General features: G+C 51.0%; 2 protein-coding genes across 5 annotated transcripts; one reads left to right on the forward strand and one right to left on the reverse strand.

The window, feature by feature from the left end:
- The first annotated feature begins 1,027 nt into the window (after positions 1-1,027).
- LOC115401010 (small integral membrane protein 19-like) lies at positions 1,028-2,562 on the forward strand. The gene is made up of 3 exons (XM_030109138.1): positions 1,028-1,191; positions 1,741-1,865; positions 2,020-2,562. Exons 1-3 carry the CDS (start codon positions 1,058-1,060, stop codon positions 2,106-2,108), a joined length of 348 nt encoding a protein of 115 aa, XP_029964998.1. The 5' UTR covers positions 1,028-1,057; the 3' UTR covers positions 2,109-2,562.
- Positions 2,563-2,693: 131 nt separating this feature from the next.
- LOC115406644 (phospholipase D3-like) lies at positions 2,694-10,625 on the reverse strand. 4 transcript variants are annotated; one of them, XM_030116799.1, is made up of 13 exons: positions 10,578-10,599; positions 10,373-10,495; positions 9,830-9,946; positions 6,918-7,901; positions 6,360-6,547; positions 6,094-6,274; positions 5,900-6,014; positions 5,686-5,813; positions 5,094-5,297; positions 4,849-4,988; positions 4,446-4,611; positions 4,235-4,334; positions 2,694-3,308 (listed from the first exon to the last, which is right to left on the reverse strand). In XM_030116799.1, the coding sequence occupies exons 2-13, from the start codon at positions 10,484-10,486 to the stop codon at positions 3,115-3,117; spliced, it is 2,631 nt and encodes an 876-aa protein (XP_029972659.1). In that variant the 5' UTR covers positions 10,487-10,495; positions 10,578-10,599; the 3' UTR covers positions 2,694-3,114. The 4 variants fall into 4 exon arrangements, with proteins under 4 accessions (XP_029972659.1, XP_029972650.1, XP_029972669.1 ...); XM_030116790.1 differs by having other exon boundaries at positions 10,373-10,625; XM_030116809.1 differs by lacking the exons at positions 10,373-10,495; positions 10,578-10,599 and adding an exon at positions 10,113-10,320.
- Between the last annotated feature and the right edge of the window lie 28 nt (positions 10,626-10,653).

Consider the following 10,653-nt stretch of genomic DNA (forward strand, 5'->3'; position numbering starts at 1 on the left):
TCCCAGGATTGAGGAGGTTATGGACCTGAGTGAAAAAAAAAAAAAAAAAAAATTAACCCCCCCCAACCAGTAGCAACAGTCCAGGCAGTTAGTTTGAGGTCGTGTGGTGTAATGGAGTACTGTACTCATCCAAGTTGGTGGGTGGAGAGGAGGAGTGCAGGACGGAGTTGACGCAGGTGGATGGTGAAGTCCCACAGGTGGACAGGTGTGATCCAGTTGTCCAGCGCCGTTGGGGTTCACTATCTGGAGCACTGTGTTCTCTTGCATGGACAGCAGTGCAGATCCCAACACCAGGGCCAGCTGGGCTGCATGGCTGCTCAGTCGCTGCTCATGTGTCCAGTGAGCTGCTGCTGTTGTCCGGAGGTCCTCAACTCAACAGTGTGTCTGTGTTCTAATTATCTGTCCCACAATCTGCAGACATGCGGTAAATCACTCTTTTATGCCCGCTGTTTCTCCGACTGCTTGGACAAGCGTTTCCAACCTGCTCTGTCCTCCCTGCTGGTCTGTCTCTCTCCTCACACACACACCATGCCAGGCAGGTGCAGCGATCAGAGCTGCAGTCACACCTGCAGAAATCAACCTGGAGCTGCTCTCACACCTCTCTCTCACACAACTCTGCAGGAAAATCGCTCAAAAATAACATTCCTTTAATTAAATGAATACATTTAAACATTTTACACAGTCATGTTTTCAAACACATTGTAAGAAACTGAAAATGCGTATTCAAAATATTCATTTTTCTTTCTAACCTATTTATTCACATATTTGGATATTTATTAATATTCCACACTGGGCTACACAAGAGAGAACTTTAATAAAGGGATATAAAAGAAGGGTGGATGGTTCTGGAAGTAATATTTGGACATGTAGGGATTCCTTGAGGCTGCAGTTCCTCGCTTCGCCACAGGAGGGCAGCACGGCGCAGTGAGACGCTGAGGAGAGCAAAACAAACGGAGAAGAAGAAGAAGTCAGAGCGGAGGCGGTTCTGTTTACAAAGCTCGGTGAATTTCTCCGCTTTTCTCCCGGTAGATCCGCTCCGGGGTGAAGGGGTCTCTCCATGGGGGTTCACGGGGGTTTGGGGAGCGAACCGGAGTCCATCGACTACTCGGTGCACGAAGCCTGGAACGAGGCCACGAACGTGTACCTGCTGGTGATCCTGGTCAGCTTCGGCCTGCTCATGTACCTCCGGAAGTAAGAGTCTCTCATCCCGGACCACACACACACACACACACTCCGAGTTAATGCTGCTTCACTACAGCCCTGCATGTGATCGCGGTGCTTCAGATGTGAATCGTTATCGCTCTTTGAATGACCGTGGAAGCGATGCGCAGTGCAGTGCTGTCACTCAGAGATCAGGCGGTCTGCAGATCGTCAGATAAAACCACGTGACAATATCATCATTCGGCTGGTGGAGGAAACGAGACATGACGTTCCAGATGTGCTGGGCTTGAATCAGTTTACAGCATCAAAGCCTTCATCACACACTTCAGCCACGAGGTCGAGCTGGTGTCCTGGATCAGACGGAGCCCAGCGCCCTGTCAGTGAGCCAGCACGTGATCATCCCGGCAGTCAGGATACCTCTGGGCAGCAGCTGGAGGGCTGTGTGGCCAGCCAAAGAAATGCCCCCTAAAACACACACACACACACACACACACACCATGCCATGAGACGTCACATCCCCATGAAGGTACAGCTCCATCCAGATGATCTGTTTACAGCCTGTGTTTGTCCCTGATGTAGAAACAAGAGGAAGATCATGCGTATCTTCGCGCTCCCTCCCACCGCCGGCACCAGCCCCGAGCCCAACTTCTACGACAGCCTGCAGAAGGTGCGCCTGCGGCAGCAGCTGGAGATGTACTCCCTGGGTGAGTACGCAGCACACCTTCACCTGATGAGACTGCGTTGCTGCAGAAACAAACAGCCGTGCACATCGTTGGCTAATGACAGGAAATTACAGAACACTTCGGCTGCTGGTGTAACACTGAGGTGAGTTTCTCTGCTTCCTGGTGTCGCCTGCAGCCAGGAAGTTCGAGCAGCAGCAGCATCAGCACCAGCAGCAGCAGCAGCAGCAGGGCCAGACGGACAGCGTGCAGCTCTCCATGGAGTAACAGGAAAGACACTGTCAACACACACACACAGCTCCGCCTCCTGTGGTCTTCCTGGGACTCTGAGAAATGAGAGGATGAATCACAGCGAGGAACCAGAGGAAAATCCGGCATGAATTACTGCTTGCACAGGAACCTTTAGTTTTAACTCCATCTCCACGTTTCTGCTCCTTTGGTTTTGATCTGTGTTGATGAGCTGTTTGTAAAATACTGGTCTGAAAATGTGAAAAATTAGAGCGCATCAACCTGAAGTGACTTCGTGAATAAATCGTTTGATCATCAATACATGAAGGTTCCGACACATAGCCATTATGGAGCATCCAGCTGCACGCACACACACACACACACCTTGTAATATGATGAGATGTCATTATGTAGTTTTTTTTGTGAAATAAAATGAAACATGTTAAACATTGACAGTATCAAAGTATTAAAGTCAGACTTTTGCTGTAAAACATCTTGTCCTACACTGATTCACACACGTTATGAAATGTGAGGAGTCAAAATGAGCAGTTTGAGGATGGGATTATGAATGTTGGACAAAAATCAGGGGAACAGCTTTTATTGTAATCAAACATTCGGTCAGCTGTTCACACAGCAGGAACTCAATTCAAGCGGACCGCAGAAAACCAGAGAACGCAGCGAAATCCAGCTAAAGGTCAACGAATGCGGGTCTCTTTGGGACGATATGTACATGAGCCGTGCGCTCCGGGACGCGCTGTAAACATGGCCGAGCTCTTTGGAGGCGCGTCCTTCACCACACGAGCTTCTTAAAGCTTTGCACCGACATCTTTAAGCAAACATTTACAAAATGCTCCAGGCATAAAAGAAAGTTCCCTTTAACCAAAGCTCCTCGCAATTAAAATCAGAACGTCACAGGATTCAAAAATACCCGCATATGAAAAAAAAAAAATTGCAAATATATACAGAATAAGGCAGCGGTGAAGCAAACTGAGTTCGAGGAAGGCAGAGTAAGTAATTCAAGTAGCAGGAGGCGTGGAGAGGCGCTCTACTGGGCGCAGGGGTGCTGGTCGTCCACGGAGAGCGGGCTGCTGTACGGCGAGCTCCAGTCCCGGAGGAACAGGTCCTCCGCCTGGCTCTGCAGGGTCTGCTGGCCCGGGCCCACGGCGGAGCCCGTCTGGTTCACCACCAGGCCCACGCCGGCCGTCTGCGTGAAGTAGTTCTCCGACCAGTTCGACGTCCCTGAACGCACCAAATGAACAACTCTGTCATGAATCCTTCCAGAAGGGAGAAGGTCAACACTCAGCTGGTAATAAAGAGCATTTTAAATAAATACACTCAATAATCCATTTAACATTTTTGATGAGACAATGGGTGCGTTTACATGCAGTCAATAACCCTTTCTTAACCAGAATATTCGCAATAACCCGGTTGCGCACAACCATGTAAACACGTGCAAAAACCTGAATATGCTCATATTCCGGTTTTTAAAAACCTGAATATTACCCCTGGGTTACTCCTTTTCTAACCTGAATTTCTGGTCATATAAACGCGCATCGGAATATCCCGATCGAAAGGGACATGAAGTACTGCTCTGCGCATGTTCTACAAGCAAGGAATCTCGGTCATTTGAGTCCAGGAACTACTTTTGACACAGTTTAACTGCTACTAAGTAAATAAAATGTGCCAAAACTATAGTTCAGTTCTTCTCTTTTACTGAAAAAAAAACGGTGCATCGCATTATTAAACATATTACCACGTCTCGCTGGCTTACTTTTTTTCTAACATGCAGAGAGAGCCTGCAGCGGCTGCAGCGCCCTTCTTCTTCTGTGGTGTCTGTGTAAAATAAGGTTGAACATGCAAACAGCACACCCAGTGGCATAAAGTGCAAATGCAGTCATGGCGTCGTCTGTGCTCCGCGGTTTGAATGGGGATATCCCTGATCATGTAAACAGGAGTAACTCTGTCTGTTTAAGCATGTAAACGGGTTATTCCAAATGATTCAGAAACCGGAATATTGACCATAACCTGAATATTGAGTGCATGTAAACGTAGTCAATGAGGATTGCCAACTTTTCATACAGAGGCTCAGATCAGTTTTTTTTTTTTGTCAGCTGAGTCTTCTTGACACATTCCTGCTAAAGCTACAAACCCTGGAGGCGTCTTACCGATGTACAGCGCTCTGTCAGTCACCATGTACTTGGCGTGGTTGACTCGAGCGTAGGGGATCTTCTTCTGCTCCGCAGTGGAGGGAACCGTGAAGACGTTCTAATGAAAACCAGACACGAGCGTCAGGAGTTTGTTTTCCATTCCATCAGGGTAATCACGGCTACATCTCTGAAAGCGTTTGAGACATTGGACGTGGAGACCCAGACGTACCACGCTGATGTGGCAGCTCAGCGGAGGACTGCTGAGGACCAGCAGCGACCGCAGGAAGGTGAACATGGAGCCAGGCGAGTGCTCCCAGCAGCTCACCAGCAGCCTGACGTGCACGCCCCTCGTGCACGCCGCGGCACGCAGCGCCGAGTCGATGGCGGGCCAGAACCTGCACGCGGGACACACCGGGCACGGGTCATTCCTTCGGTTTGAGTGTGTGTTTTCAGCCTGTCAGCAGTTCTCCGTCTGAATGAGTAAAGCTGCTCGGTCATCCCTCTGCAGAGCGCCGCAGCATCAGCACACACTCGGTGACGCTGCAACCTTTAGCACAGCCGCTGTGGAGAGACAGGAGTGTGTGTGTGTGTGTGTGTGTGTGTGTGTGTGTGTGTGTGTGTGTGCAGCGTACCGGACGGGCTGTGTGTACTGAGACAGTGGCAGGTAGTCCATCACAGAGATGTAAATAAAGTTGTGGGCGTCGTCGATGACGGACAGGATGGAGGAGAGGTCGTCGGCGCGGCCGCGGGCGGAGATCTGAGGAGGGGAGCTCTGGAGGAGACGGACGCAGCACGTCCCTGTAGATCAGCACTAAATCCCACTCCCGGAGCCGTCTCAGAGAGAAGCCCGGCTGAAAGGTGGACTCGGTGGACTTACAGACAGGTAGGCCCGAGCAGGCACTCCGTTGAGCTTGAGGCGCAGGGGATTCTGGGAGCTGGACAGGGCGGAGAGGCGAGCCGGCCAGTACGGAGGCAGGGAGGTGTGGTTCACTCCACCCAGGCTCCAATACACCCCGAAGATCCGAAAGGCGTCCTGAGCCAGGCAGCTGCAGTCCTCCACGGACACGCCCACCTCCTTCACCTGCGCTCAACAGAGTGTGTGACCTCCACCGTCAGAATGAACCCACTAAAGCCTGCTGCTGTTGGTGTTTGGACCACTTTATGAAACATTACTGGAGCTCTGGGCTTCATAAAGAGCAGCAAAACACACCATAATGTGTGTTTCAATAGGGAAGGGCATGGAATAAATGCTCCACATTCTGTAAACTTGTTGTAAATCAGTTCAGGATCTACCAGCGGGTTCGACATCTGAAACCAGAGTGAGTCCAACGCCCACTACACACACACACACAGGGGACAACAGATGACGCTGGGATCTTTATAATCTGGCATGAATGAAACTGGTCATGTGACTCGTGTTGAGACAGCTGGAGAGGGAGCGGCGTGACAGGCGGGCGTTGGCGCCGTACCTCGGTCAGAGAGCGCCAGTCCATGTTGGCACTGCCCACATACAGGTGCTTCTGGTCCACCACCCACAGCTTGGTGTGCACGATGCCTCCGGTCACGACCTGGAGGTCCACCTCTCTGACCTCTGCTCCTGGAAGCAGACGCACTCAGCAGTTTAATCCCACAGCGTCAGGATTTGCCTCTTCATGATGCTTGTATGCCTGTGTGACCTCTGACCTGCGGCAGCCAGCTCCCCCGTGTCTCGGATGGACTTCTGAGGGGAGTTGACAGCAATCTGGAGTTTGACCCCTCTGGCGTGAAGCTGCTTCAGCTGCTGGAAGACCTCCCGGCCCTGCGGAGTGCCGACAGGAGGTTGAAGGGAGCTGGAGACGTGGGCGAGCGGCGGCTGTGCGATTAGCGCACGGTGCTACCTGAGCGTCGGCGGAGCCGCCGAGGTCCGTGTCGCTGGCCCGCAGCGTGAAGTAGAAAGCGGCGATGTCCACCGAGCTGTTGGCCCGCTGCAGCAGACGCAGCCAGCTGTCTGCGATGCTGCGTCTGGGCGGCGGCGAGGACTCGTACAGGCCGACGGGGACGCTTTCCACCAGATGTACCCTGGACAGAGACCGAGGTTCACGCCTCAAAGTCAAACCACATTTAGCAAGGAGAGGTCAGGAATGGCTGACGACCCGTGACTCACCGGCAGTCTGTGCTGCAGGGCTCCGGAATCAAACCCAGGCCCTCTAACCAGTGCAGCTCCAGCTGGGCGGTGAGCTGAGCCACGGACATGGGAAGCCCGTAATGCCAGACGTGCAGGCCGAAGCCGCCGAGCAGCAGCAGCGTGGCTGGCAGGAGGAAGAGGAGGGCGAAGCCGGAGCATCCCGACCGCTGAGGAACAACAAGCACAGGAGTGAGCGGAGGAGCGCAGCGCAGCGCAGCATACCACAGCTGCTCCCGGAGGGCGTGGTGGAATTCCTCCATCCGACAGTGACACAAACAGCACTGCAGACATCAGAGCTATTCCATCAGCTACGCTGCTAATCACGTTCATTCTTTGCTTTTCTAGTTTCAGTTCTGAGAGAATCTCAACAAGTAAAGAAGTGAGAGGGAAGCTCAGGATGTTTAAATATGATAACATTATGTATGATATTTAAGCCCAAAGAAACAGCAATACATGAAAGTTCATAAAAATTATATCAGCAGTTTTCTAATCTTCAAAATGCAAAGTTACAGATTTGTTGAAGATACAGTATCTGACCTTGTCTGAGTTGGCTGATGAGGCTTTTTCAGGTTTCTCTGATGCGACAGCAGAGCAGGACTTGTCTGCTTCGACTCTTTTCTCTCTGAGGCTTGTAAAGGGGCTCATCAGAGGCTCCTGAGGCTGCTCCTCCATCTCCTCCACCTCCTCCTCCTCCTCCTCCTCACATTCTGCCTCTGATGAAGACCTGCTGACCCTCAGGTCAGCGACCTTCATGGACTCTGTCTTCCAGGGCGGCTCTTCGTCCATGATGGCCTCCACCTCCTCCTCCTCCTCCTCCTCCTCCTCCTGGTCCTCCTGGGCTGCGGGGACAGTCGGGGACCGGTTGTAGTCTCCTGAGATGTAGCTGAAGCTGCTTTCTGGAGGACCTTGGTCCCTCTGTGGCGTCGTCTCCCTCGGCTTGTGGCGGGGGGAGCCTTCGTCTGGCAGACGGCTCCCGAGATCCTCGAAGAGAAGGCGACTGGCGGAACCTTCGTGTGGAACGTGGCTCCAGGGGGCGTCTGATCCGACGTCGGCCTCGGGCCCCCTGTCTCGTATGAGTGCGGGCCGCGGGCTGGCCGTCATCAGAGGGGACAGCATCGATTCGGACGGGCTCCAGCTCCTGGGTGCGGCGATCGGCGGGCTGTGGACTGCCGCCGCCTGCTCAGAGCCACTCGGCACTGGAGGGTCCTCGGCTGTGTATTTGGCTAGCCGGCTGGACAGCTGGGGCAGAGCCGTCTCTCTGGCCTCCGGGGGTTTGGACCTTGAAGCTTCCACGCCTGAACTTCCAGCTTTGTCATTGGACTGAGCCGGGAGGACGGACGTCTCTCTCCTGGGAGCGGGCAGCTCGGCGCCGTGGCTGGTGGGCCGCTTGTGGAACGTGGGGATCCGAGAGGTGGTCTTCCCAACTTTGCGGCTCATGTCTTCTTTCTCCTCCAGTTCCTTTTGACCTTGTTTGTCTTCGATGTGGAGACGGTCCAGCACAACATGACAATACTTCAGCTCCTGAGGGAGACAAAACATCTCGAATGAGAATTAAGGAGTAAACAACTCTCCTCTCAACATAAATGTACTTACTTCCAAGCAACTTCACGCCATCTTATTTAACGCTTCTACCTGTTTCAGACTAGAGCAGCATTTCCTCAGTAATATCCAAAGCCTATTCCTCCTCGTTTCGATGGTGAAGAACAATAACAATATGACACTCTGTCCGTACCACAGTGCAGGAGAGGCCACACCTATTCAAATGAGCTCTCTTGCTGCAGGCTGAGCATGTTTATTTACCTCTGTGACAGGAGCATTAGCACCGATACAGAATCGCCCAGCTTCACATTCCTCTCACTTCCCTTCGGGCTCCGTCTGTTTTTCATAAAAATTCTGAAAGTACGTGGCTGCCATTCTTCTGAGCTTTAAGAGGGTGAGGCAGGCCTGCTGTCCCCCTACTGTGGACGCTGCAGGAACGTCAAAACGACACCGTGGTCCTCACTCCAACAAGGCTGAACAGTTTTAAACTGGTGAATTAAAAAGAACCAGAACCTGGAGGCCATTACTGCCTCATGTTGTAACTTACATGAGTGTAGTGATTTATTATCACATTTTCTATAAAGCTTTTAACAAAAGTGAACCTTTAAAGAAGATCCAAACAGCTTCTGTTATTTCAATCAACATTTCTCCCCATAAAATCCCACCAATAGGAAGAGTTTTTGAAGCTTATATCACAACTGATCAGTATCTATTGTGGATTACATAATATCTTTCAACTTTTACTCTTATCTTAGTTTTGTGGAAGCTCGAGAGAGAAACAGCTGATGAATAACAGTTTCTTCTTTAAACACTAGTGAAAGTTAGTATTTGTGTTAAAAAATGTAGCTCCTCAGTAAATTAACCTTCTTTTAATTTTCTCTCAGTTACACAGCTGTATCATGACAGTGTTGCTGTAACACACTGATTATCAGCATTATGTCTACTGATCGATTCATTCATTGAGTTCAGCTGAAGTCAAATCATTTAGGAGGAAGACGCCCTGCGGTCTGGATGTTAGCAAATCATCAATATTGGAGAAAAGGGCCAGATAACATCAGCGATAGACAGGCCATAAAACAGTGTGCCGTGACAATAATGCTCCAGCTGACAGAGAGGGAGGGGGAGGGAGACCGTGGCTTTCTATTCATCCATTCATCTTCAAAACCGCTTAATCCTGTTCAGGGCTGTGGGATGCTGCAGCCAATCCCAGCTTACTGTGAGCAATGATAGGACAACAGGACACACCCCGGACAGGTCGCCAGTCCAGCACAGAGCAAACACAGTGAGACAGACTGGACCCCCACCACCACCAACACCACACACACACACACACACACACACACACACACACAGCAGAGGTATCTGGATGAAAATCCATGCACACACTGGAAGAACATGCAAACTCCACGCGGAAAGGCCCAGTAGGTATAAGCCTTTTTGCTGTGAGGCAACAGCGGTAACCACTGTGCATCAACTACTTTCTTTTTCAAATCTATCTTGACACTTTGTTGTACCAATAGGGTGACAGACATGCATCAACTTCAGGACTAAAAGAGTAGACTGGAGAAATATTAAGGAAGTAGGGAAATATTTCTGCCATGAAGATGAATATAAACACCCACAGCTTTTGAGTTTGTCCTCAAATTATCAGCTCCACTGTTTGAATCTCCTCTACAAAACAAAGTAAGCCCATTTCCGGCCTGACAGATCAATGTTTCCTGGTATATAACGACTTCATGCAGCAGCACAACCACAGTCGCAGAGCATTATTTCTGTCATCAGAGGGAAAGCTCTGCCACACCCAGGTCCCAAAAATGTTTCCGTACCTCGACCTGCCTCTTCTACAGCTCTGCTTGCTCCAGAGCGGAGCTGTCAGGGGGGCTCTCAGGTGAACCGCAGCCTAAACGTACCGTTACATCCGCCGCCTCCTCCGCAGTCTCCTCCTCCAGCACGACCGGGGCGCCGCCGCGGTGTATCTCCATCACCGCACGCCTCTGGACGGACTCCGAGTCGGAATCATCTGAATCCTGACGGGGATATAAGGGTTAAAGTTAATAAGAGAGACAGCCGCAGTGTGTGGCTAGTCACCATGACACCTACACAAGTAAATAAACATACAATGTGCACTAAACAACAATTTGTCGTGTTGTTTTGGGGTTTCTTTACGCAGACAGAATGAAAAAAAACACTTACCATGATGCAGAAACTTATCCGGCACCGCTAAAATAACTTCTACGCTGGAGTTTTTAAGTTGGAACTAATAACTTAACTCAAGCTAACAGTTAGGAAGAACGAGCAGCGGTTAAGAGTGATTTGGTATCCGTGTAAAAGAGTGCTGGTCTCGAGGACTCGTTAGCACGGAGCTGTTAGCCAGCGAGCTACGTGGCTGACTGTGAAGGTTCGGGCGGCGGAGGAAGAGGAGGCGGAAAGGCTGAGTAATAAAATATACCCACCTCATACGTCGCTCTCCTCTGCAGGCGGGTCGACCGTCTCGGGGTGTCCAGTGACTCTGCCTCGCTCGCCTGCCCGGGGTTGATGGATTTCCGAGACCGCAGCACCATCGGCATCTCGGACACCTTTAATAATGCAACACCTCCGTGACTTAACAGACGCGTAAACAACAACAACAACAACCACGAGATTGTAAAAACAGGCCACCCGCCACGCTGCTGAGCACTAAAATCCCCTGTTGAATCAGCTCGATGTCATTTCTGTCGTGGATGTAGGTGACGAT

Source organism: Salarias fasciatus, chromosome 2, assembly GCF_902148845.1.
Source record: "Salarias fasciatus chromosome 2, fSalaFa1.1, whole genome shotgun sequence".
Lineage (NCBI taxonomy): Eukaryota > Metazoa > Chordata > Actinopteri > Blenniiformes > Blenniidae > Salarias > Salarias fasciatus.

Coding starts and splice junctions, on each gene's coding strand:
- LOC115401010 (XM_030109138.1), top strand. CDS start 1,058: ATGGGGGTTCACGGGGGTTTGGGGAGCGAACCGGAGTCCATCGACTAC. Junction 1,192..1,740: donor CTGCTCATGTACCTCCGGAA/GTAAGAGTCTCT, acceptor TCCCTGATGTAG/AAACAAGAGGAAGATCATGC. Junction 1,866..2,019: donor GCTGGAGATGTACTCCCTGG/GTGAGTACGCAG, acceptor TGTCGCCTGCAG/CCAGGAAGTTCGAGCAGCAG.
- LOC115406644 (XM_030116790.1), bottom strand. CDS start 10,486: ATGCCGATGGTGCTGCGGTCTCGGAAATCCATCAACCCCGGGCAGGCG. Junction 5,814..5,899: donor GGGGGAGCTGGCTGCCGCAG/GTCAGAGGTCAC, acceptor GTCTGCTTCCAG/GAGCAGAGGTCAGAGAGGTG. Junction 4,612..4,848: donor CAGTACACACAGCCCGTCCG/GTACGCTGCACA, acceptor TCCCGCGTGCAG/GTTCTGGCCCGCCATCGACT.